The sequence below is a fragment of the Ptychodera flava genome, chromosome 6, assembly GCF_041260155.1.
Source record: "Ptychodera flava strain L36383 chromosome 6, AS_Pfla_20210202, whole genome shotgun sequence".
NCBI lineage: Eukaryota > Metazoa > Hemichordata > Enteropneusta > Ptychoderidae > Ptychodera > Ptychodera flava.
In genome coordinates this window covers 22,901,326-22,929,124 of record NC_091933.1, presented here as the reverse complement: position 1 = coordinate 22,929,124, position 27,799 = coordinate 22,901,326, and the positions used below count along the sequence as shown (strand labels likewise).

The 27,799-nt window shown below is 38.6% G+C and overlaps 1 protein-coding gene and 1 long non-coding RNA gene across 2 annotated transcripts; both read left to right on the top strand.

Annotated features, from left to right (window-relative positions):
- The first annotated feature begins 1,198 nt into the window (after positions 1 to 1,198).
- LOC139135188 (histidine ammonia-lyase-like) lies at positions 1,199 to 26,262 on the top strand. Its single transcript, XM_070702458.1, has 19 exons — positions 1,199 to 1,247; positions 1,449 to 1,504; positions 6,369 to 6,443; positions 8,975 to 9,047; positions 11,240 to 11,306; positions 11,689 to 11,852; positions 12,226 to 12,365; positions 15,973 to 16,020; positions 16,137 to 16,188; positions 16,463 to 16,558; positions 20,346 to 20,494; positions 21,046 to 21,126; positions 21,533 to 21,598; positions 21,840 to 21,918; positions 22,195 to 22,284; positions 22,915 to 23,049; positions 23,341 to 23,449; positions 24,022 to 24,091; positions 24,864 to 26,262. The coding sequence occupies exons 2-19, from the start codon at positions 1,490 to 1,492 to the stop codon at positions 24,918 to 24,920; spliced, it is 1,566 nt and encodes a 521-aa protein (XP_070558559.1). The 5' UTR covers positions 1,199 to 1,247; positions 1,449 to 1,489; the 3' UTR covers positions 24,921 to 26,262.
- LOC139135192 (uncharacterized) lies at positions 6,534 to 7,337 on the top strand. The gene is made up of 2 exons (XR_011552947.1): positions 6,534 to 6,651; positions 7,127 to 7,337. It is a non-coding gene; the product is annotated as an uncharacterized lncRNA (long non-coding RNA).
- Positions 26,263 to 27,799: the final 1,537 nt, after the last annotated feature.

Here is a 27,799-nt window from a genome sequence, read left to right as displayed (position 1 = left end):
ATTAAGGGGGACAGTTATACGGGCTCTCAATTTGTGAAATATAAATGTGGGACTCATTTTGAAGCTCTTACGATGAATAAAATGTGACCATCTAATTTTGTGAAAAGTCAATTTTTCCCATTTTGTTAACACATGGATATGGAGGCCATTTTGAATTTTAACTGTCTGTAAATATAAGGTAATTTGTTTCTCTGGCACCAAAATTTGCCTTGTTATCACTGAATTTTATTCTTGGTTTTGAAAGAGATTATTTGAAAGTTTACTTACTGAAAGTTTGTCAAGAATTTAAGTCGCTCACTTTCAAAGCGCATACTACCTCAAATATTTTTTGCTTTCAGAATTCCATAACACGACCTGCTGTTATTAACGTTGCCTGTAAAAACTGATTTGTCCCTCTTCAGCACGTCGTAAAATAAAATTCCCGGCCATTCCTAAAATTAATACTAACGCCGTTCGCTATGATGGCTGTACACGACAAGATGGCCGACGAGCAAAACTGCCGTAAGAAAAGCAAACCTTGCAGTGTGTAGGGTAACCCACTTTTCCCGTTTGTGTTTAATGGAACTGACGAAAAGAACATTCTTCGATCTGGTAGGTGTTTTGAATATTCTCTGTACATGAATGAGAAATGCTTGAACGTAATCAGGATGTTGAATATACAGAGGAATGTGGAAAACCTCCAAGTGCTACCGAAGCGCAAAAAAAATGCCCATTGTTCTGTAAACAGCAATTAACGAATAAGCCTTGGTCCCTGTGAGCCAAAGACTATTTACAGCCAATATTTATCAAGCAAGAATATTGAGAGGGTAGGTGAAATATTAGAGGCTGTGTGGGAGATCGATCTCTTAGGCAAAGTGCCCGTAGTTTTGCTCGTACATGTTTAACGTGGGAACGTCGCCATTTTATTTTGAGCGTGAACCTGTGCTGTTTGTTGCTGAATCAGCAGAATCGAGATGCCTTGGACGCCATCGCTCTAATGTGCGATATCATTCATTCTTCAGAACTGATTGTAATACCGAAACGAATAATGAAGAGCTGTTAACTGACGTCGCTATTTTAACAAAAGAGGCGTGGTCTGTAAAACTTTGTCTTTGCAAAAAATACGACAAAAAAAACAAACAAACAAAAAACCTTTCCGGGGGTGCCGGAGTAAGCCGACTTCGATATGTATAAAAGTGTTTTTCGAAGCCGCGGAACACGGCAAATTTGGAGCGACCATACTAAGAGTTAAATCGGACAAAATTTGAGTATGTTAAATTATATATTTTCCTTTATTCTCAATCCGTCAGATTGTTGCGATTGTTTATTATGATTTGAAGTGTTTCTGAACGTTAGTACTGAACAGAATGCAATGGTAATTAACCGCGTGATCGATTGAACATTTTTGAGAAAAAAACGAAAAAAAAGTACACTAAACTAAAACACTTCTCATAAACTTGTATCTTAAGCGTTTTAGACTTTGGAGTGGAGTGAGAGCCTTTAATCAAGCATGGCAGACGAGCAGGTAAGATTTTTGAATATTAAATTTTATTTCGTGTTTAACTGTATGCTAGCGAATTTTTCGCATGATAGCAAACTCAGCTAGCTATTTGAAGAAATTGAATATTTCTTGATGTCGCCAAAAATTCGTACATAGGGCTACCGGAAGCGAAATTTTGAAATTTAAATGCCTTCCTTTTGGACTCTTCGATCAGTTAATTTTTTCACCTATTTTTAGTGTCAATTACAAAGATATGAACTGCTTTTCCCTTCATCATTGCCATAAATTAAAAGCACGGTCGAAAACAAAATAAGCTTGGTCAGCGGTGTTGCTTTCAACTCTCCGACAACCAGTAGAACATATGTACAGCATCGAAAAAACTGACTGCAAAGGGAGTCTTAAATTTAACAGTATGCGTTAAACAGATCCTATCAAGTTTTCCGACCATTTCATTAAATGAAATTCACGGCACCTTTTGTTGTCTGAATTTTAATTTGAAGAAACTTTGAATTCAAGATTTGGCGTTCGTATAAATAAGCGTATTTTTTGTGGAGGGAAAACAAGAAAGTATGTACTTGTCCTACATTACTCGCATGATAAAATATACTTTGATTCCATGAGCATGTCGAGAGATATTACAATCATGTCTCGTCTTTTCTCGCGCTTGTCTCGCCCCGGGCGCTTTCTTAGCAACTGCAAATAGAAACACTGAGTCGTATTTCAGAATCAATATGGCTGTCTCTTGTTTAAGCAAACACCCAAGCTCGTTCCGTTTCACCTACAGTGAGCTACGGCGTACGGAGTGTATTGCGATCGAGGATGCATACGACTTACCTAGTCGTGTAGAGCGACGCCATCGATCGCGCCAATCTTTTTCCAGCATCTACAATATAGTAACACGATGCTCCGAGTAACGTTCCTCTGCGCAATGAAGACATGGACGATTAAACAACCCCAGAAACATATAGTTGTGAACACAGCAAGGACAGAACATTTTGCCAAGAACCTATAAAGTTGGCGACAGATTTTCTGTTATAAAGATAAAGGCCAACGCAGCCCAACCGCGCAACAAACATGCGCACTCTGACAGAGGTCGTTCGGCTTTTAGTACTGCCCATCATTTTTATTCCGACACTTATTTGGAAACATTACAGAGAGGTATAACTTTGTCACCGAGAGCCAACATATTCTCAAAAGAAATTAGCAAAAGAAAAATATATGAATGGAGTGCCCAACAACGTATCAGAAAAAGTGACCAGTATTGCTTCATTCAGTAACGAAAGCGCGTATAAATCAGTTGTTTCATTGTGAAAAGAGATAAAACAGCAAAGAAAATGAAACGGTAGAAAGTGCTATTGTCAACTCTCTACACGATACATTCTTCATTATCTTATCTGTTTCTTCGGACAGATGGGTTCCAGAGAGATGGAATGCAGTTTGTAATTATTGCCGTAAGACTTGCTTAAAATAGAAAGTGAAAGAAGGATACAGTGATGTATTCTTTGTATTCAATACCGTCATATAAATAATAAGCTATAAGCTGGTCAATGATTGGTCGAAAGGTAATCATTAGATATTGAATCATTTATTTGTTCTCATACGTAAGGGAAGTGGAAGACAAAGTACGTAATGATAACAAGGCCTGCAGTTGGTTTCTTCTTCCATTCAGAAATATTCCTTGATGAGAAAAATATAAACAAAATCTATTCTTTTCCCAAATTGAATTTGTTAGTGTTTCATTGTAAACTTTACGACCGAGTATATTACTTGAAACTTAAAATTTGAAACTTTTAGCGGGAATAACCTTGGAAAATTCACCTTTCTCCTCTGTTTGCAAGCAGTCGTTCAAAATAATCACTGATGGAAAATCGTGAAAGCGCTGTACTAGTGTAGTGCCTAACATATCCGATTCGATCATGGCTATAAAATATTTAAAAACAAATACACCCCGAAAGAAAACAGATGCCATAATTGTGCACTGTACCCATCAGGAAGACGAAAGGACAACTTGCGATTGACAAACATATCGTACATGCAACACGAGTCACCGCCAACTCCGTTAGTGCAAATGCACTGTATGCTATCACGTACCACATATGAACTGTAGATGAACTGTACATCTTGTCGCCCTATTGCCTTCGGTTAAGATTTCAATAAACTGAAGTTTAAATGCGACTTACCGCAGTAAAAGCTGAACATCGAAGCACATTGATGTCGGTTAGCATTGAAGAAAATTTGGTTTTATCATTTTCATGAGGTCATGACGATGAATCACGTATGCGGAAAAATCGAAGTTCAGGTTCTGGCAAGAAAATTTTGACCTCTTCAGCAGCCAAACCACGAGGATCTTTTACAACTCGGAGGGAACATGGGTTGGGAATCAATCTCTCCCTCCCTTCCTTCAACATGTAGTATCGGCCATTACTGTCTATCTATCCAGCTTGCTGTCTATCATGACAGCTCGTCTGTTTTACGCACAGACAAAACGTGTTTATGGTAAATGTCTTTGTACATTTGAACTGACAAAAAAAGAAGTGAATGAATGGCATTTGCTGTAATCGCAAAGTTACGACTGATAGTCGTTCAAGCGATATGTTCTTTTGATAAATAGACACAGACAGTTTCAACAGCAACCAATTATACTCCTATCTATTTAAGAGGCGGTTAAATTGTGTCAAAGTCCGTGTAGCTTACCTAAACAGCGTGGAGATCGTATCAACACCTGTAGTAATTTATTAATAAAGGACGTTTAAGTTGAGATCAACCCACTTATTCAAGGTTTTCATTAAGTATGAGCTCACAGCTAGATTACTTGGTTATTCACCCCTGCAAACTAATAGCGAAACCTTCAACTTTTTTCGAATGGTTTGTAAAGTTTGTTATGTAAAAAGGTTACCAAAGATCAGAAGGAACTGTACAAGCTACAAGTGGTCGTTACCAACGGAATGTCACAAAGCGTTTAAAATATGTGAGATTTAGATACTTGCTATCGTTAAGTGGTGGACCTAATATTATTGGAATGACTAAGTTGGTGTCGTCGCACATTCAATCAAAATTTTGAATTTTTTTCTAAGGCCAAGCAAAAATAATTGTGCTGTTCGATAACCCGACCTATCCTATTTTTAATTCTCCGATCCTAGACTTTTTAGAGCTATGTAGACGCGGGTGTGAAAAAAAGAAAGAAAAAAACCGCAAAATCACGCAGGCGAGAAATAAAGAGAAAACCGCGTGAGAACTAGCGCGAAACCTATGACGTCATTCATCGTTGCATATACGTTACAAACAATATGGCGGCCAGCGATAAGCACAACGTGCACTGCACTACGTACGTTTGGCAAATGCGATCGCGTCAAGGTCGTCGTTGTCTGCTGTAAATCGGAAACGAACTTTCGATCAAATTCTTGAGGAAAACGACCAAGGTTTTTCTCATTGTAAAACATAGTCCACTCGAGTTCAATTTGCTTTTATTGCGGCTGGACCGTGGTTGGAAGTCCAGCAGATAAATATCCAAGTTGGCAACGCTACAATGAACTTCAAGGTGCAATACATTTACTCAGTGACCATGATTTTTATATTTATTTTGAGCGACTGCAAAAGTTGAGGAATTACGAGAGCCAAGAAAACCGTTGATGAATTTCAAGTTCTGATAGCAGCAGTTTGCACCACCGAAGACAAGCAGGTCTGAAACCGGACTGTAAAAGTTGCTGTCAAAAGAATTATGATTCAGCCAGTTCAGTTTCAAACATACACGTCAACCAGTGATCCAATCTGATGATGGAACTGTTAGCAGCTGCAGGGTTTGAACCCCTTAAAAATGCGTATTTAAAAATAGAAATATTTTGAAAAAAATCCCTACCGACCTACCTACCCTTATTTTGAAAACCATGTTATCGGACTAGCACAATTTATTTTGTTTGGCCAAAATGAGCTACTGCAATTTGTTTTAAACTTCAAATGGTTATACACGCTTTCGTTAATGACGTTAGCTCGTAAATTATAATCGATCGCACCATTTGTTGTCAAGTTATATTTCCTACAAGAGGTGGAGACCTTAATCTGGCCTTCAAATATGGATGACATGACTCTAAATTGATATTATGTACCATCTGCATCCTGTCCACATTGAACACATTATTGTTTTGGTGTATACATGATGAACTTGTGTAAGGTCTATGTCATTTCTTTCTCCCTTCAAAAATCTTTATTTCCTCTATGAAGGTAATTTTACATTTGCAGAAAATTTATTAGCATTCAGATAGACTGTGAGTTAATAATTCGTAATTGTAGTTCAAAATTGCACTAACGTTCTCAGATGGGATTTCTCTATTCCTGATATTCATGGTTCAAAGTTAAGGCGGCCTTTCTGACTCATATGCAATGTTGCTGATTGCATCTCTATTTATGTCAACTCCACACGCAACGTTTTTTCGTTTGACAATTGAATTTTTATATTGTATAAACTCATGATCAACTCTTCTATCATTTCACACACACCCTCAGCTATTAAACATTCAAAATAACGGATATTCAACGGTGCTGAATTGCGTCCTCTATATCACTGTGTAGTGCACACAAATTTGATCATTTCCTACTTCCAATAAGCTTATTACTTTATGAAACATCTTTTAATCCAAGATTTTCAAATGAAATGCATGCGCACGCAGTTTGCTTCCAATATGACATTTTGTAATTATAAGTCTACCCTTCTTCGTCAGCAGTATTTGCTGCATAGAATTATGGGCAATGCCTTACAGCGGAGCTGCTTGTAATCAATGACCACCTGTGGTGTGTTGCATATTTTAGGTCCGCTTGTATGCCTGATCTGGCTTCCTGTAACAGTTTATTTGTATAAAAAATAAGACAACAAAGTTTTTTTGTCTTTTTACAGGTCATAATCCTTGATGGCAATTCCCTGACAACTGGCGATCTGGTCAAACTTGGTTCAGGAAAGTACAAAATTAAGGTAAGAATGCGCCCCACAGTCTGAACGCTAGGGGTGCAATTTGCATATGCAAATGCCATTTCCTTTCGAACGGCACTCAGCAACTCAGTCTACACTGTGACCGTTGGCTGGCTAACACAGTTTTTCAGTCGCTCCCAAATCGTCATTTTTTCGCCGATAATTATCATTGGAGACCAACTTCATCTCTTCAATTGGATTTTCTGAGAAGGTAAGTGACTTTTCGGGGCTCTGTTTGAAAAATTAGAATGAATTTTGCGATTTCAGCGATTTTTCATAGTACGATGTTATATGTCGAGCGCGGACTTGTGTTGCTGTACCAACTACGGTAGCATGAAATTAAGGCCCAAAATCAAGCATAGTTCGTGGAATTATACTATAAATTAGCTTTTTACCGCAGAATTTTGTCTGTTCATGCCAGGAATTTGATGTTGGGCGGCAAAGTTCGCCGCTGTGTTTTGCCGCTAAAATCCAATATGGCGCCAAATCAACATTAGTGTACTGTACGTTTACACGTACACTGTGTACTCGCATACGCTCATAGTGAAATAAAGCCCCAAAATGTGCGTATTTTTAGGTCAAATGTTACTTTTTTGGTGGAAACTATCATCAAGTGACACTTTTAGGTTGTAATACGTAAAATTCGTGTCACAGTTGTTTTTAATTATTTTCCTCTTTTTTTTCAGGGTCATCACAGTCCGAGGATGGCTTCGAAGCTTCCAGCCGGGGCTTCCCATAGAAAAACTTGTGCATGTGACCTCATGGTTGTTCACTTTTAACTTTTTTGACGTAATTTCCGTGTCTGATTTGTCTCAGTTTGTTGCAGTCAAGTCTCTGAGGCTTAAGTATTGATCAAACTTCAGGTTTATTTAGAATAAAGCTGTTGTCTTTGCAGTATATTGAATTCAGAACTTATTAATTTTCTTTTAATTTAACCAACACAAAACCAACCGACACGTTCCAATATTTATTGAGAAATTCGTGTCACCCGAGCGGCACTTTCAAAGGCTTCATTAAAGGTGAACTTCTCCGATATGCTTGCACATGCAACAACGACATGGACTTCATTGAAAAGGTCAACTTTCTCACACGCAAACTTCAACAACAAGATTATAGAAAAAAAAGATATATCTCGTATAAAGAAAGATGTTTAACATCTCACCAACCATCGACGATACCTCACCGATAAAGATAAGAGGAATATGACATAAGAACAAAACTGGTTTCACAACGACCTTCAGTCCATTCATCAAACCAGGCAAATCAAACAATGTCTAACAAAAAATTGGAAAATAATAGAAGCCGATCAAACACTGGTCAAAGTTTTTCCAGAAAAACCTATCATAGCATACAAAGGAATAAAAACTTAAGAGACATCCTCATTCAGGCACAAATCAAGCACGAGGATAAAAATGAACACGAATGGTCCGACCAACAAACCACTCAAAGTTCAGACCACAACATAACCATACCATGGATGTAAAAAATAGATTTTTTACATCCATGACCATACAGCATCTCTATTTGATGAACAATCGCTACTATCAAATTAACATGTGGGATAAATAACTCCAACACATAACCGGTTCTTTCCCGGGGACCCAGATCACATGACCAGGTCAAAGCACTATCGATTCACCGGTGTCTCGCCATGTTTCTCCATATCATTAAACCACATTGATCGAATCAATATACCGCATCACTATCAAAGGTAGAAAACGATGTGTAAAGTTGCTCTCATTTTCCTATATATATAGAAACAGACTTCAAGATACATAAAACAATTTATAAATTCTAAAATTCTGAGAAAAAAATATACCAAAAGAACTGTAGTTGTAGTTAACATAAAATTATTCTCGTTTGTAGAGGCCATCTAATCTGTGGTGAATGTATAATGCCCACTGTAACAAGTACTAGAAAACGGCATTCATAGGTGAAATTTTTAGACGAAGTTTCGCCAAGGGTCTATTGAAAAGTGCACCATTTCCAGTAAAATAGCTCTGTGAACTTAAAAATTGGTATACACAATCAATTGTTACTGAAAAAGATACTGCTGAAATTTGATCGGTGTTCAAGACCCGAAAGACCATTTACTAGCCCCGTTTCTCCTTCATAGACAGACCCAAATCGTGTTATGCAACAGAAACTACTCAGTATACACATCGACAATCTTTTGAAGGTAGGTTTATTTTTACATGACAAACTGTTTATATCAGAAACAAATTCCTAAAAAACACATATTACCTATAACATTCACTCAGGTCCGCGGTATAGCGTGAATGTAGGCATGTTTACGCGACCCATGCTTGTGTGACCCCTGCGTACTACTGCGACCTTTGTTTTGAAATGAAAACGAGGCTATTTTTCTGAGGGCGCTGTTCAAATTACACCCCCAGCATTCAGACTGCCAGGTGTGCTACTATTAACTCTTAATGGATTTTCTAACCTAAATAGATGACTTTTGCTAACTTAAACCAATATACTGGTATAATCCTGTCGCAATTGAATTTTTGTACTGTCGTGCCCCATTCTAGGTCGCTGATTCATCATGGAAGAAAGTGAAAAGCGCCAGGGAACATTTGGACTCCATAATCCGTGAAGGAAAGGGTAATCTTAATTTTAAAATGATTATGCATCGCATAAATTTTGCTGATCTGGGAATTCATGAATCGACTTCTAAAATTTCAGATGCGATTTAAGGTAGACTGCGCCTGGGGGACAAATATTCAGACTCTCCAACTTTTACTAGATTCTTTTTGCCTACCACTTGTTGGGGCTCATTTTGGAGCTTATGGAGTGATCAAGTTTTCACCGGCTTTGTTTAGTGAAAATCGTGAATTTTATTTCCCCATAGAGATAATATATAGATGGCGGCAGTTTTGAAATTCAAATATCGGTAAATACTTGGCAATTTGTTTCTCTAGTACCAAAATTTGCACGGTGACCCCGATTTTTATTCTTGATTTTGAAAGATGATGGTTGAAAGTTTGCTTGAGGAAAATTTGAGCTAAGGTTTAAATCTTTCAATTTCGAGGCACGAAATACCTTAATCACATCTGTGACCTGTTGTGGTATGGCCAACAAACTCAAAACCTCACAAATTCCAGGAGTGTAAATTTGATAGCAACTCCATAGAGTATGGCAATATAATTATATCTGACCATATAGTACACTTTAATATATAACGGTGATACGGTGACGACCTTGGAGCACCACCTGGCATTATCAAAATTTCAAAACGTCCTGCGTTTTATAGAACGATTCAATATATACATGCACGATTGATGCCGAAAAAAGGCAAATTTATAGGACGTACAGTCACGGAAGCGGACGTTCTTGAAGCAAGCTTGTGTGATTTTCGAATCTCGGAAATCTGAATACTTTGCTTTTATATGATATGTAAATAAGGAGTATTGAAAAGAGAATTTCTGCACTTCCATAGATTCTATTTTGTTTCACGTGGATTTAGAGTTAGTTTAGTACCTTGCGGTGGTACATATTCAGTCTCTAAATTTTTGTGACGTCAAAACCATGGCGTGTTGCAATGGTACTATTAAACATTAATCTGGATAAAACGTCCTTACCCCGTCGGCCGTTGACTAAAAGAATATGCTGATCAAGCATGCTTTAGAGGTTATAAACGGCAAGCGAGGGTATTTCGTTGCGGATATAAGACCTCTTGGGTGAACATTAGCATATTTGGCGGGAAATAATCAACGAGCGAAGCGAGGTGATTATTTAACCCCCTTGATTTCAACCACTTGATTATTTCAACCACTTGATTTCATGATCCCCGAAACCAGTTCATGCAGTGGTTGCGTGTACCGACAGAAACGCACACAGACAAGTGGGTCAGACAGATCGCGTTAACTTTTAACCATGATTATCAGTCGGTTATCGGCAACAGCTATACGGACAAAATCTAAAAATTTTGGATGACTGAAATTTCCCACTTTTGTGACAAAAAAAAGAAAACAACGACATCAACCTTGTTCTCTGTGTTTTGTTTTGTAGTTTAGTTGTAACTGTTTCCCACTTTTGTTGACTCGATACATTAAGGTAGTTCGCGCCTCGAAAGTGAAAGACTTTTTGCTCAAACTTTCCTTAAGGAATCTTTTAGCCATTATCTTTCAAAGTCATAAATAAAAATCGGGGGTCACCGTGCAAATTTTGGTACTAGAGAAACAAATAACTCAAAATTTACCGATATTTAAAATCCAAAATGGCCTCCATTCCTGTGTTAACTCTATGGAGAAAAAAAAAATTCGAATTTCGAAAAACTAAGCCAGTAAAAGTTCTCCCCACAAGTAGTATATTATCAGAAAAGAATTGTAAAAGTTTGAGAGTCCGAATATCTGTCCCCGAGGCGCGTTCTACCTTAAATAGATTAAGTTGTTCAGGTGAGATGGGCGGTTGATAGGTATGCGACGAATGGCTTCGTTGTTTCGTTCAACAATTTGGCTCGATTCCAGCACATTATTTACTCGTCAGCATATTCTAGAAGCTAGGCAAGGTTAACGAACCCACAAGCATGTAAACTTTCCAAAGCACATGATAGGGATAAAAGTCTTTACCTCGAAGAAACAAAAGTGTGTTTAAATTCGCGTTCGTTTTGCCATTTGACTTGTTGGGCTTCTATTAAGGTAGATCACGTATTTCACAGAGAAAACCAATAGACGCGGATTAGTTGTCGTCTGGGGTGAAAAATTTCGTTTTGATTTTTACCTTTCTCTCATCGATTCGGGTGCGATGCTTACACGTTGTGTGACTGATAGCCCTTCCTTCGATTTTTCCGCCAGTTGCCTATGGGATAAATACCGGCTTCGGGAAGTTCGCCAACGTCGTTGTTAGTCCGGATAAATTAAGGTATGCCACATCCTGCAGCTTGAAGTACAGTGTTGATGAGTGCTTAAACAAAACTCTTGATGGCGCTGGAATACAATGATACTTTTATAAAGACCCGGTACCGGGTAACTTTTATGGAAATGAATGCATTGTCAGACACACTAAATATATGCACTTCCATTACTATATGTGACTTACATGTACCTGTAGTAGCATTGTTTGACCTATATTGTTTGTTTATATATATATATATATACATATATATATATATATATATATATATATATATATATATATTATATATATGTATGTCTGTTTGTCTGTATCATACATTTATATTGAACTATAATACAATAAATCGATCGTCAACTGTGTGAATATTTTTATTTTGATGCTCTTTAAGTGAACTGCAAGAAAACCTGATTCGATCACATTCTTCTGGTGTCGGGGAGCCACTGACTCCTCAGAAGACCCGGATGTTGATGGCTTTGCGCATCAATGTCCTGGCTAAAGGTCACAGTGGAATTACAGAGAAAGTGCTTCATCAATACATTGATGCGTTCAACGGTACGTATTGCCATGCGGCATTATTTTCTACGTTGATCACTTGTGGTGGTTTCAGAATGCCTGTTGACCTACTTCTGCCGTTTTCGCAGTTTTGTTGCACCTTTGATATGAGTGCAAAGAGCGAATTAGCGATTTTACATTTATCTCAAACAATATTGCCAGCGCTGGCAACAGCGAAGATATCATTTAAAATATAGCAGAAACCGTCCATGTCAATAAATAAAAAAAACACACACAAACAGTAATTATAAATTGGTATACTTTGGTAGATAGAAACATGACAGCACTGGTACTATCTTATCTTTGTAAAACCCGCTTTGCTTCACTTAATTTTGAGATTTCTTGTTACTATGTCTTTGGATCCTTCCAACAGTGTCCTGTCTACCTTACGTACCAGAGAAAGGTACCGTGGGTGCCAGCGGGGACCTGGCACCGCTTTCGCACCTGGCATTGGGTATGATGGGTGAAGGCAAAATGTGGAGCCCGAAAACCGGACTGAAAGAAGCAAAAGAGGTAGGTCGGACGCCATTGTTGTTGTACACAACAGTCAGCAGGCCAACGTAATTTGCATAAATACAGATTTAAGGAAAGATAGCTGTGCTGTATTGTGTGTTTCCCCCAGGACGAAAACAACAAATGAACGCACTGTACGCGGCAACACAGAAAAATAGATAAATGCTTATTAGGCGAGAAAAAAAAAATTATCTGTTCAACGGGCCCGACCGACCCATATTTGGACCACTCCACATTTTTCTTTTTTTTTTTCCCGAAATCTTTACGAATCTGAAGCGGAGATTTTATTCAGTGAACATCTGCCTGTAAGATGAATTACCTTCACATTTTCGATGACATTGACTTGAGTGAGATTGATACAGGCAATGATTTGAAGAGTAAAGGTGGAAGCGCATCACAAACATTTGGTCAAGGTGAAGGGCAGGGATAATACGCCATGGAAAATAAACTATTACGCCACGTGTTCCATATAGCTTAGACACTCTGCACTGTATTGTTTCACCGGCGTTTATTTCACGTCCGAGTGGTTGTACAGTCTATATTTTCTAGTGTTCCTATTTTCAGTGTTCCTTGAAAATTCTTTATTGTTCTTTGAGTCATCACTTGTTCCGATTTTCGTCATGGCTTTCTCCTATCGATTTCGCTCCCTCGCTCGACGACGTCACCCCGGACATCCCCAGGGCTGACCCGTCAGTTTCTGAGTCGCGAGTTTTGGTTTGAATGCACCGTGCTCATATGGCTGGTGGCACCAACACAGAAATTAGCTCCCTTAGATTCAGGTGCCACCAACGAAGCTGTTCGTGCAAAAAGGTGTTCATGCGAAGTTTTCAGCGGGCGGGCAGATTTCAAAACTAATCAGCGGGCGGGGAGAAAATATTGATATTTACTGTGGGCGGGGAAGAAAGAAATTTCATTACTTTCAGCGGGCGGGGAGAACATTTTTGACAGTGGGCACCGGAAAATACGTAGAGGGACGGGAAAGCGGCGTGCTTAATAGAACCTAACTTTATAGAGGGGAGCAATGTTCCAAGGTATACTGCTAACTGCTTGCATGGTTTTGTGTTGATCTGGGTTGCCTAGTGGGCATCTAGTTGGCAATGGGGGATTTCAGTAGTGGGAGAGGGCAGCGGGGAGCTTAAATTGTTGTGGGAGTGGGGAGCGGGCAGACTGTAGATACCGGAGGGCAGTGGGCATCAAAATTCAGTGGGAGGGCACATTTTCAATGTATACCAGTGGGAGGGCAGTTACGAACAGCTCTCACTTTCCCCTCCAAATTTTAGGTCAGGGTCAAAAATAAGAAAAATCGGTATATCAGCTTTTCAAAACAGGTTTTGTGATGATTTGGGGAAAATCATGAAATTTACCAGTTGGCGGAACCTGTAGATTGAACTGTAGAAGTGAAGGCAAAGAAGCTGTTGTGAGACAACCAACCCATGTCAACAAAAAATTGAAAAAATCATGAACGTACTAAACAACATATCCAGTATATGTTATGTGACTAAGAAAAAGCATGAAACACACAAAAAGTGTTTATATTATATGTTCTGTTTAAGGAAAACCAAAAAAAAAAAAAAAAAAAAAAAAAAAAAAAAAAAAAATCCGACCTACCTACCCAACTTTCAAGTCATCCCGCCCGTTGAACAGCTTTTTTTTTTTTTTTGGCCTTAAGGCCAAAAAAAAAAAAAAGCTGTTCAACGGGCGGGATGACTTGAAAGTTGGGTAGGTAGGTCGGATTTTTTTTTTTTTTTTTGATTTTTTTTTTTTTTTTTGGTTTTCCTTAAACAGAACATATAATATAAACACTTTTTGTGTGTTTCATGCTTTTTCTTAGTCACATAACATATACTGGATATGTTGTTTAGTACGTTCATGATTTTTTCAATTTTTTGTTGACATGGGTTGGTTGTCTCACAACAGCTTCTTTGCCTTCACTTCTACAGTTCAATCTACAGGTTCCGCCAACTGGTAAATTTCATGATTTTCTCAAAATCATCACAAAACCTGTTTTGAAAGCTGATATACCGAGTTTTCTTATTTTTGACCCTGACCTAAAATTTGGAGGGGAAAGTGAGAGCTGTTCGTAACTGCCCTCCCACTGGTATACATTGAAAATGTGACCTCCCACTGAATTTTGATGCCCACTGCCCTCCGGTATCTACAGTCTGCCCGCTCCCCACTCCCCACAACAATTTAAGCTCCCTGCTGCCCTCTCCCCACTACTGAAGTTCCCCATTGCCAACTAGATGCCCACAAGGCAACCCAGATCAACACAAAACCATGCAAGCAGTTAGCAGTATACCTTGGAACATTGCTCCCCTCTAAGTTAGGTTCTATTAAGCACGCCGCTTTCCCCTCCCTCTACGTATTTTCCGGTGCCCACTGTCAAAAATGTTCTCCCCGCCCGCTGAAAGTAATGAAATTTCTTTCTTCCCCGCCCACAGTAAATATCAATATTTTCTCCCCGCCCGCTGATTAGTTTTGAAATCTGCCCGCCCGCTGAAAACTTCGCATGAACACCTTTTTGCACGAACAGCTTCGTTGGTGGCACCTGAATCTAAGGGAGCTAATTTCTGTGTTGGTGCCACCAGCCATATGAGCACGGTGCATTCAAACCAAAACTCGCGACTCAGAAACTGACGGGTCAGCCCTGGGGATGTCCGGGGTGACGTCGTCGAGCGAGGGAGCGAAATCGATAGGAGAAAGCCATGACGAAAATCGGAACAAGTGATGACTCAAAGAACAATAAAGAATTTTCAAGGAACACTGAAAATAGGAACACTAGAAAATATAGACTGTACAACCACTCGGACGTGAAATAAACGCCGGTGAAACAATACAGTGCAGAGTGTCTAAGCTATATGGAACACGTGGCGTAATAGTTTATTTTCCATGGCGTATTATCCCTGCCCTTCACCTTGACCAAATGTTTGTGATGCGCTTCCACCTTTACTCTTCAAATCATTGCCTGTATCAATCTCACTCAAGTCAATGTCATCGAAAATGTGAAGGTAATTCATCTTACAGGCAGATGTTCACTGAATAAAATCTCCGCTTCAGATTCGTAAAGATTTCGGGGGAAAAAAAGAAAAATGTGGAGTGGTCCAAATATGGGTCGGTCGGGCCCGTTGAACAGATAATTTTTTTTCTCGCCTAATGTACTTTTCTCTAAGAGCCTAGAAAGTAGTAATAGTCTTATGTCAAACAATTGAGTGGCAATGTGAGTTTATACCTTGACGACTCGGAAACAACATGTACAATGTATACCAATATTTTTGAAAACGGGCTGTCTTTCTATCTGGAGGGTTCTGCAAGTATGAATACGTTACCGTTGTATTCATGCACACTGAACGGAAGAATCTGTCGCATAAAAAAACGCTTTTCAGAACAAACATTCAGCAAGAAGTTAGGACCCTCTCTGTTTTTTATTTTAATTTCCTGATTGTGCATAATCGATAACGTCTTCCGGAATACATTTCTAAATAAATAAACATGTAAATCATGATAATAATTATGACAATTCTTACGCTGATGATAAATTTACTCTCTCTCTCTCTCTCTCTCTCTCTCTCTCTCTCTCTCTCTCTCTCTCTCTCTCTCTCTCTCTCAGGTGCTAAGCCATCATGGACTTGAACCGATCACATTGGGTCCTAAAGAGGTAAGGTCATAAATTGTTAACTTTGAGAGTCCGGGAATAGAGCTCAATCTTATAACATTTTCTAACACACAACACGCAGTTAGGCATTTAGTTCTTGACTTTTCAATCTGTTGCAGGGATTAGCTCTGATAAATGGTACTCAGCTCATCACTTCCATTGGAGTTCTTGGTAAGCAAAGAATTGATCAAGTAAACCGCAAGTTCATACATACATACATACATACATACATACATACATACATACATACATACATACATACATACATACATACATACATACATACATACCGACATACATACATACATACCGACAATCACGCAAAATCATAAACGTATACGGGCATACGTGTGTATTTATAATGTCAACGAGCGTTTCAACTCCTTCAAATTATCGATTTGGTAAAATTATATTTAGCAATTTAAATTTTACTTCTAATGATCAGCGTTGGAGAAAGCTGCTGCTATCGCAAGACAGGCTGACGTCATAGCAGCCATGACCTTGGAGGTACTGGAAGGAACAAACAAAGCCTTTGACAGCGGTAAGCTACTATCACCTGATATACACAGTTATACACAGTGGACCGTGATTAGTACACTTCCTATTTTATGACCTCTCGAAACATCCTCATTCCATCCAACACGCTCAAGAGCTTTCTGAATGGCAGATGTTTCAGAAAAAAACGGAACCACTGACCAAACATTAAATACTGTTTATTTGTTGGAAGAAGCTGGCGACATCTCGAGTGACGTTTGTTTACCGGTACCGGGCAGTGCAAACAAAGCCCCCACTACGGCGCGCCAAATGTTTCAAAAATATTTATCGTCATAGAGTAAAAATAAACTGTCAAATTTTCTTTCTAAAAAAAGTCTTAAACGTGTATGAATAATAAAGAAAAAAGTTCTTTCGTCCATATCATCGCATTTTATTAATGTACCTTTTCATAAAAATAGCATTCATTTGAAAATACGTGTCATTAAATATTTGAATGTGTCTGTACAGATAAAGGTGACGTGCAACCGTCTTTCTTGATTGAAATAAAAATTCGATGGAATTACGGAAGAAAATAAACGAGAAAAGTATTATTGCAAAAAATGGCAGAATGTTATGTAATGCTTAATTGTAAAATATTCTTTAAACCGTAATGAGAAGATAAACTTTTCAAAAATTTGGAAATACCACACTCCCATACTTATTGACGTACACATACACGTGTATTTGATATAAAGGTGCAATGAATGCTGATTATAAGGGAAAAAAAGAAAAAAAAAATCAAGCACACACACACACAAAATATTGAAATGATTAAAAACAAAACCGCAAATAGTACTTGCACTACTACCAAAAAACAAAACGAACCACCATCAGGTCTGACTAAAAAAGAAAGAGAATCACAATTGAAAAGTCGACCGAGATCGCGCCGGCGTTGAGGCTGAAAGAAACCAAAACGAGGTCAGCTTGGGAAAAAAACCAAAGCGAGGTTACAAAAAAAAACGAGGTTACCAAAAAAAAAAACTCTGTAGAAAAAAAAAGAGGCCCCTTCGAGAAAAGAAAACAGAGTGGGATACCCCGCAGAAAAAGCACAACATGAAAATTGAATAATTGTTAACGTCATGATTGTTACAGTTTATTGCCAGAGGGTTATGGATCATCACACTCGGATGTTGGACAAGATATTTGGGGTATTTCAGCGATAACTCTCAGCTTCTAGTCTTCAATATCATCTCATGGACGTCCAAGTTACCGACACGTCCCATTCTATATTAAACAGTTACCAGTTTTGGTTAAAAGTGGACAAAACACCTTGGTGGTTCGTCGGCTGCCAGCGGTCCCCTCGCTCCAATGTCCACTCGAGGTGGTAAGCCAGCGGCCGGCGGTCCCGTCGCTAGTACAGTAGGCATACACGTCGGCAACCAGCGATCCCCTCGCTGTAAAGTGTAGGTAGGGCCGCCTCTCCCAAACCATAGACAGTCTGTGCCCAAACCCCAACAAAACGATGGCTTGCCGCTAGCCCACAGTTACGTGTGGTTCGATACACAGCGGCCGCCGTGTGGGTATGCATAGTAAAATTGCATACCACCATGGATGTTTTAACATCCATGATACCACGCAGCGCTCTAGTTCTGCATGGCAGGGCTGTGTGTTACCGGCGTGATACAGCCTCCCGTATAACGCCGGTAACACACAGCCCTGCCATGCAGAGCTAGCAGCGGCCGCTATGTATCGAACCACACACGTATCCCGTGGGTTTAGCCTCTGAACGGAGTGTGGCAAAGGCAAAAATACTCGGGCTGAAACACTCCGTTTTAATAAATTCGAGGCAACGTTTAGTTTTCACTAGTAGGGCCTACATGTAGAACGCGAACTCGCCCGACTTGACAAACACTGATCAAGCAGCCGCTATTTCTCTGTATACTGTAGCTCTGGGTGGCAGGGCCGGGCTGTGAGTTACCGGATACGGCCAGGCCGTATAACACCGGCGTTATACGACCAGGCCGTATAACGCCGGTAACTCACATCCCTGCCCTGTCACCCAGAGCTATGTATAGACTACTGCACAAATATCGTAGCTCCATAATATTGGACTGTGTGGATATAAAGATTTCTGCAATGGGGATCGACATGTCGTGTATGTGCCGGTCTAGCCCTGCGAGTATAGTGAGAGTGTCTGGCGTTGCGAAGGCCGGACACTCTCGCCATACTCATAGTCGTAAGGCTTTTACAGTTGCGTCGCTCGTCTTGTCGAACACGGAAAACGATGGACGTTCTCTCAACACGCGGCAGATTTCTTCAAAACTATTCATTTTATCATGATTTGGGTGATCTTTGAGGATAGACGAGGAATTGGCAAACAACGAGGTGGTTTATTATCATGGTATTTGAACCCGATGTATCGAACCACACGTATAAAACTGTGTAGAAATCATGTAGGCCAAAAGGCGATGACAGTGCGGCTCGGTGGAAGGCCTGCATTGAGCTCCCTGCCATACCGCGTTCGCAATGTTGCTATGAAGGGTCATGGGTTCGCTCGTGATCTGAACTGTGGACTGCCTGAAATTGGCTCAGTTAACTTGACTCTCTGGAACTATTCACTGTTAACTTGGACGTTCTTAAGGTGATATTGCCCACTTCATTTCATCAAGTATGGTTTCAAGTAGAGCAGGGCCCAGCCAAACAGAGCTAGGTTTCAAGATGTCACGTTATCACTGAAATGCTCAATTAATATTTCGTCAAACATTGGAGTATGTGGTGATCGGATTCCCCGCTGTTAGGGATTCAGGAAGGAAACGTGAACCATGAGTTTTTTGAATAAAATAATTTTAATTTCGGGCTTGTTGTTTTTTTTCTGTGGCGAGTGCTCGTTTTTTTTTCTTTTTTTTTTCTTTTTTTTTTTTTTGCTGTGGCGAGTCCTTTGTTTTTTTCTTTCCACAGGCTCACGCGTTTTTTTGTATCTCTGTTCATGGCATTTTTTTATTTTTTTCGTTTATTTTATTTTATTTTATTGTAGATGAGATCCACTTTTGTTTAGAGCCATCACTGCCGAATTTTTTCACCGATTTTCTCTCTTTACTGTCAAAGCGGCTGGTGATTCATATTATATTTTTGATTATCTATAATACGTTTATTATGAGACGTAGTGCTTTTTAATTTTCTTAAGTACATAAATAATTTTATGTATGCATGGCTTTTTTGTCTGATTCTTTTATAATTATTTTCTGTATGTGGTTCACGTTTTTAGTTTTTGTACTATTTTTTCCGAGTGGTAGTAGTGATTTTTAGTGATTTTCTTGTGAATTTTGTGGACATACCACTGTATAACATATTTTTCTCTTTTTTTGTAAAATCAGCACTAATTGCACATTTTACGCGAACCATTATACTTGTATGTATGTCGATAAGTATGGATGTATGACTTTTACAAATCGTTGAAAATTGTTTATTTCCTAATTACGCTTAAAAGATTTTTTCTCAAGTTAAAATGAAGTATTAAATGACATTTCTGTCTTTTGTTTTTTAATTATACTTTTCTTACTTATTTCCTTCCTAATGAGACCGAATTTTTATTTCAATTGAGAAAGACAGTTTATTTTTGCACTGAATCGATAAATATTTTTGAAACATTTGGCGCGCCGTACCCCCCCCCTCCCAAAAAAAAAAAAGAGAAGAAGATTTGAATGACTTTGCCATTCCATTTCCAATTCTCTTGAGATCCCGCAGAAGGTTGTAAAATCTTATTGTCGATTCGAGTGTGTCTAAATATAATTTTAAACAATTTTGTTTAGTATACATTGTTTCTGTCAAGTGATGTTTCCCTCACTCCACAACAGATATTCACAAACTAAGACCACACAATGGACAACAAGCCGTTGCATCCAGATTCCGTGCTTTGCTCCATTCAGAAGTTCATCCATCAGAGATTACAAAGAGCCATAAAGAGCATGTACAGGATGCCTATACACTGAGATGCTGCCCACAGGTAAACGACCATACCACCTTAAAATAGTGACAAACACTAAGGGGGTGTTAATTCATTTTACATGACCGACAAGGAACTTCTCACTTCTAGCCTTATACTTTTTCTTACAAAGTGAAACCTTACCTACGTAGGGCTGCCCTGACAACTTCACCGTCCCGCCATTAATTTGCAAAATAAATATTTACGTTTTCAGAAGTGGCAAAAATAATACTGTCATGATATCTGAAATTATAAAAAGCATACATCAAAGAAAGTGACGACAAGATTAACACATGAACTTCCATTATAAGAGGACAACATCGGCCCGACTTTCTATCAGCAATGACCGATCTATGTCGCCCGATGCAATGCAGATGACGGAAAATCGATAAACCTATATAAGGACCTCCTAATAAACTCCCTCAGAAATGAAAACAAATTAATTTTTTCAGTCTATGTTACACTTGTGTGTACTTTAACGGCTGACAGTCTTAAAAATCAAATTCCACGTTTGCTGTACGGTACGGTTGAACGTTTTACATTTATTCGCATACTATTCCTTTTGCTCATAGGTGCATGGAGTTGTGCATGACACCATCGATTTTGTCCGCGGACTTTTAACGACCGAAACGAACAGTGCTACAGACAACCCTGTATCCCTTCAGTAGTTTTCTTCACATAAACAAGTGTATGTATGTATGAATGTATGTATGTATGTATGTATGTATGTATGTATGTATGTATGTATGTATGTATGTATGTATGTATGTATGTATGTATGTATGTATGTATGTATGTATGTATGTATGTATGTATGTATGTATGTATGTATGTCTGTATGTATGTATGTATGTCTGTCTGTCTGTCTGTCTGTCTGTCTGTCTGTCTGTCTGTATGTATGTATGTATGTATGTATGTATGTATGTATGTATGTATGTATGTATGTATGTATGTATGTATGTCAAAAAAGATGTATCTTTGCATGTATTCATGCAGGCATGTAACAATAATAATTATAAAATCTGATAATCGTTTGGGTCTTTAACTATGTGTAATCAGATGATTTTCCCAGATAGGCATTTGATCTTGTCTGGTGGAAACTTCCATGGAGAGTACCCAGCTAAGGTATGTTTATGCGAAAGCTTTATAACCAATGTTAACATCGATCTTGGTAATATTGTAATACATTTTTACAGTGCAGCCTTTTTTATTATGCAATATCATCAAAATTAGGTCAGAAAGCTCTTTTGACGAAACTTTCGAAATTCAAATCGCTGGCTTTCCCCAACTTGTAGAACCTAGGAGTGCTTTGACTGGTTCAGAGTTTCTATGCAACGTAACGGCTTTGCTCTTGCCACCAATACAGGCTCTCGACTACTTAGCTATTGGTGTCCACGAACTAGCCAACATCAGTGAGAGAAGAATTGAAAGGCTTATAAATCCAGGTGTGTATGGGTGTGTTAAATGTTTCCATGCTTTTGTAGGGTGTTGACTTATATTTCAAAGAAACTCAATGGTCAAAGATACTAAAACTCATAGAAAGGTTTCCATACATATCTCAATTTGACTCATTGAGATTATTTTGCTCATGATTAACTCGGATTAACTACATTCACTGAATATGTCACAGGGTATGGTATTGTGATTCCTAAATTTAAACACTATTCTATAACAACATTGAAATGGAACCTATTTTCTTTGTTTTACACATCTTACTACAGCATACAGTGAAGGTCTGCCAGCATTTTTGGTCGCCGAGGGAGGCTTAAACTCTGGTTTTATGATTGCGCATTGCACTGCTGCAGGTCTAGGTAAGTGAACTTTTTATGACGCTTCTTTCCAGAGCGTCTTAGTTTTTCACGAGATGATTCACGGTAAAATTCCAACATTACATCGGGAAACTCATTATAAGGTAGAATGCGCCTCGGGGACAGATATAATCTGACACTCAAACTTTTATAATGCTACTTTAGTATACCACTTGTTGGGGCTCATTTTCAAGCTCATGGAGTAACTAAAGCTTTTTATTGGTCAGTTTTTGTGAAAATCGAATATTTAGTTTTTCTCCATAGAGTTGACACAGGGATGGCGGCCATTATGAAATTTAAATATCAGTAAATTTAAGGTTATTCTTGATTTTGAAAGAGATTGGTTGAAAGTTTCCCTTTGGCAAGTTTGAGCAAAAGTTAAAGACTTTCGATTTCGAGACGAATACTACCTTAATGACGATGTAGTTATGTTTTCTGTTTTACTGTGCAGGGTGCACAGTGCGATAGTTTTACGGTGCGATAGCCAACTATTTCTGCTGATGTTGCCTGAAACATCGCTGTCAATAACTGTGATTAACGACATCTGCTTCAGTTGACCCCAGGTTGACCCTGACACGCACCTTTTGTAGCCCCTTTTACTTGTGAACAACTCGTGGTATGATTTGTCCCCAGTTTCTGAGAACAAAGTCCTGACACATCCATCGTCCGTGGATTCGCTGTCGACCAGTGCTGGCACTGAAGACCACGTGTCCATGGGTGGATTTGCAGCAAGAAAGGCGTTGACAGTGGTTGAACATGTCGAACAAGGTAAGTTTGCTTCCAACTCCGACCTCCTTGGGAAGATGAAATTCCTGTGAAATATGTGGGTGACGGACAACGTTTGGTTATCTTTACTTGTGTATTACAGGATAACATAAATCTTTGTGGTGCTTTGTAATCAGTTAAAACTATGACCCCCGTACACTCTCCCCTCTGAACTCATTGTGAATGTGAATCAAACACAAACACTCCTTCCATGCACCACTTGTTACTTTTTAAAAGTTTACTTCTTGAAAGAGTATGTTTGTAAAATATACTTGCAAATTTGATTTGTTACAGTCCTGGCCATCGAACTGTTGGCAGCCTGCCAAGGGAAAGAATTTCGGAATCCACTGAAAGCCACGGAGCCGCTAGAAAAAGTGTACGAGCTGGTCCGCTCTGTAGCCAGGTAATATATGGAACTATTCTAAGCTGTCAACACTTTAGAATGTGTCGCAATACTGTTTATTGGTTCTGTTGATTATTTAATGACAGATCCGTTGTGAAATACATGTAAGCATATGTTTCTGATAGAGACTGCCATATCTGAGTCACGAATCGACTCAATGTTGCAATAATCCCGGGGAGCTGACGTTAAGAACTGTCGCAAAACTATGTTAAACCCAGAAACATGGGCAAATGCAGAGCATTGACCTTCTTAACATGACACAATGTGTCCAATATTGACTGTTGTTGTTGACAAATATATTTTAGTCCGGACAAGAATTCATCATTCAAACAACACCAGCTAATATAGCACAGATGTGACATGTACGCTTTGTTGACAAAATGAACGCCTGGCATTTTCGACAATTAGTTTTGGTTCAGAACAAGATATTTTGTTTTTATCTTTAAGTTCACCTGCAGTCCATACGCATTTAACATTTTTCAAAGCGTTTGTGACCCTCTCACTTCTGTTAGCGTGCATCACATGGTTATCCTGAAGTATTTTTTAACAGTTTACTCTTATTTTTTCTTCAGACCATGGGATAAAGATCGCTTTATGGCTCCGGATATTGAAGCAGTCACCGAACTGCTCCGCGAAGAAAAGGTAACATGGAGCATGGATTCACTTACATTTAATAGTGTTAAAACCCGAGAATGTTACGTTAGCCCTATACAATTGATCAGGGTAGTGCAATGTTCCAAGCACTAGTATGATCACCCTCCCCACAAAGCTAGTCTGATGCGAGTGGCTTGAATATAATTGGTGTAGTATTAGAAAACACAGAAAGACATTAGAATGTTGAAAGTCTTCTAAGATTTTATCAATTACATAAATCAACCTACAGAAGAAGAAAACAGACAGAAATATAATTGAACAGTTATAGTAAAAATGAAAGTGAAAGTGAGTGTTAAATCATAAGGGCAGGCCACATGGTAGAGCTTTCGATGTTTGAAAGCCGTATCAAGTTAAAGCAGCCCAACTCAAGCTATAGGGAACCCATTCATTTTAGAGCAGTCTCTGTGAGAGCTGCTTCAGTGCTGTTACGACACCACATGTAAACTCTCAAGGAAAACATTTACTCACCTATACCACCGGAATGTGAAATTAAAATACTCAATTACAAGTATTTCACGGATAGCGTTTCACACATAACATATCACATGTATAAGTTTCGCACTGAGTGTATGTAGTTGATCTTCCCCAGTCAACAGTAAGATGTCACGGTCGAAACAGCTCCGTTCGAGATCTCATTTATTGTGATTCAGTTTATAAACTGAATATATAGCAAGTATGTGAGGTTCTTAAGGGATATGGGTGAATGGATTTGCTGAACTTAAATAAATCAATAATTGACATGACATGTGTTTTCTTTCAGGTGTGGGCTGCCGTGAAGCCATTCATCGACAACTACGAGCGTCAGATGTCCTCCTAAACGCTACGCAACAAATGAGAGTCATTAGACAATCAACACTCTTGTAGTGATATATTTCTGGTTTATAGTGGTTACTATATCTTCATCCTCTTGAATTGCATTCGATAAAATTTCTAGTTCCTTCCAGAAGCATTATCTTTCAAGGAAGCTGTCAAGTTTAATGTCATGATTTAACTTCACGTTTGTCTCCTTTGCTACCTTCTGTTAAGTTCACGAACGATTTTACTCATGTCAATTGCAATCAAAATATTCTGAAATCCAACAGCATTTGAAACGCTGATGGAATGACATCATAATTACGTAATTGTTTCTTTTGCTGGTCATCCATTACCTTGATTTTGACTTCATTTAATGTTGGGGATAGCAGATATAACACAAAATAATACCGGTCCGGTTTTTGTTTGTTTGGAAGGGGTGGGTTGTAACTATACACCACACTTTCCAAAAATTCTGTTCAGATTCTATACCTATATATCAGTTTTTGAACACAATCTGTCAACATGTATGATAGTTGAAGATCTCGCTTCTACTGTCTTTGATGAAACACACGGATAGAAATCGTATACAAAAGATGCTGATCAAACGATGGTCATGTAAATTATCCGATAATGTCAGAACGTTACTTTTCACATACATGCTGATATATGAATCACAGAAAACTAGAGACTGGACATGCTTTCGTATGAATACTATCCGTTGAGCTTCAAGTACACCAGTTGACCAAATAACAGTCTTGTTATAACCAATCATAACACTGTATTTACTGAAAAGATGAAGTGACTAAATTTCCGACTATATCAAAACTCACAATCAATTGCAGAGTTTTGTAGACTGAGTAAAATACAATATATAACATGGCCAACTTTTTATATGTAAATCAGATGATATGGCTAATTGTTTCCTGAATTGACCTCACACGTTGACATGGCTCATTGCTATTGAAATACCCAATATATGGCTAAGTTTTTTACACTAAGAAAAACAGAATATATAACATGGATATAAGTTGTGTAATGTAAACAAGATAAAATGGCTATCCTGTATCTATCACATGTGCACGTTGACATGGCTGATTATTACACACAATGTTAAATAGTGTATAATGGCTAAGTTTTTTTTTCAACTCAATGTTACAGTATTACATATGATATGGCTAACGTACATGTAAGTGGTACTCACACATCAACCGCAACATAGGGGCAAAAGTATGGACTCAATAGAAAGCGATAACATCGCATAGATGAAGACTCAATTCTCCAATACCAAGTGTTTGTATTATAAAAACAATTTAAAAGCAATCACAGGTATTTTCTAGTGTCAATACAATAAAGAACACCAAATAATAAGTTTGCCGCGTATGTTTCTTTCTTTCAAGTGTCACGTTTGACAAACAGCAAACTTCCCGAGTGTGTATGTGGGTGTGCGTGTCTTTGCGTGTCTCGATTATTGAGTTGTATCATAGACCCTCAACAAACTTTTTGAAGCATATGGTTGTATCGATGAAGACCTGACAATCAACATGTCTATACATAAAAGTACTGCTAGCAGTTCACGGTTACTTATTTTAGGCATACAGTGCATGCCGTATATTATGAAATCAGGGGTTTCGATATGTCCCTTCTTGATTTTATAGATTATTTGTTTTTCTGGCCTGGTTTTTAATAACCTTTAACGATCATTGTAGTATCGCTTGGGTTCAAAGTCACGAGAATTCACCAGGCGTCCTCTATAATGGCGGTAATGACTTTTTTATATCATTAATAGATGTGTGGGAGACACAAATTTGATTTGTTTCGCATTCACAAAACAATAAGGAGGGAGTGCAGGTGATTTTGTTTTAAGACCTGTATTTTTTAAGTCCCCATCATTAGGTAAAATTTTGAAGTAGCTTCTCCGATATGGTAAAATTACAAAGTCTCTCCCCGACATCACCATTACTTCTGTGATCACTATGCTACCACGAGCACCATCCCTCTGGCACAAGCAGTAACGCAACCATTATCATCTTCATCGTCGTTGACGTCGTCGTCGTAATAACAATTACCGCCTGTTCTATCACTACCTGATGCACAGCGACATCGGGTGTTGGTTACAGCAGCAAAGGTAGCATTTTGCAATGGTTATGCTCGCCGTGGCTGCGACGGCATCGGCAGGACTCCGGGCAGCAATAACAACTGTGGCAGCAAAGAGCTGTGGTAACAAATGACAGCTAGTTCCAGCTACAGTGGCAGCGGCGGTGGCAGCATTTCAAGTTGCACGATTTGGCTGCTCAGTTCGAACTCTACTCATGCCAATATCCGACCTGCCGTTGGATACGTTTTCGGCATTTACTTTCTTTCCGTTTGCTTGTCTCTCCCTTTATCTTTCATGTAAAATTCCTGTGTTTGAAGCAAACACATACTGCATCATATGTTTTCCGTGTGACATTGGTCAAGGCTATTGTTCGCATAATGAAGTGTTTCTTTTACTCCACGAGACATTCATATTATCAGGAAAAGTGTACAAGTTTTGAGTGTTATAACACGGTCCCTCTATATAATATAGTATTTCATTCAAGTGTTGGATAGGGGTGTCACTAGTTTTCACGAAGAGCCGGAGGCAAGGGTTGACAATTTTGTGCAAGCATTGTGGTGTTCGTGAATTTTCAGACACATTTTATTAGGGGAAAATAATAACCAACCCTCTAGTATATATACAAAGCCCAAAAATGTTAGAGTTTGAGCGTACATAGTGAATATTGTATGGTGAAAATAGGTTAGGGTTTTCCCAGGTAAAAATTAACAAGCCATATTTTGACATCAGACGCTGACGTGCAGTACAGATATCATTGAAACAACAATATCAGCTCATCTGCCAAACCCTTAGCAAATGGGTATGCC

Excerpts from the sequence above, each read along its gene's own strand:
- LOC139135188 (XM_070702458.1), top strand. Across the intron at positions 11,853-12,225 it reads ATACATTGATGCGTTCAACG|TGTCCTGTCTACCTTACGTA; the intron begins GTACGTATTGCC and ends TCCTTCCAACAG. Across the intron at positions 16,021-16,136 it reads TCACATTGGGTCCTAAAGAG|GGATTAGCTCTGATAAATGG; the intron begins GTAAGGTCATAA and ends AATCTGTTGCAG.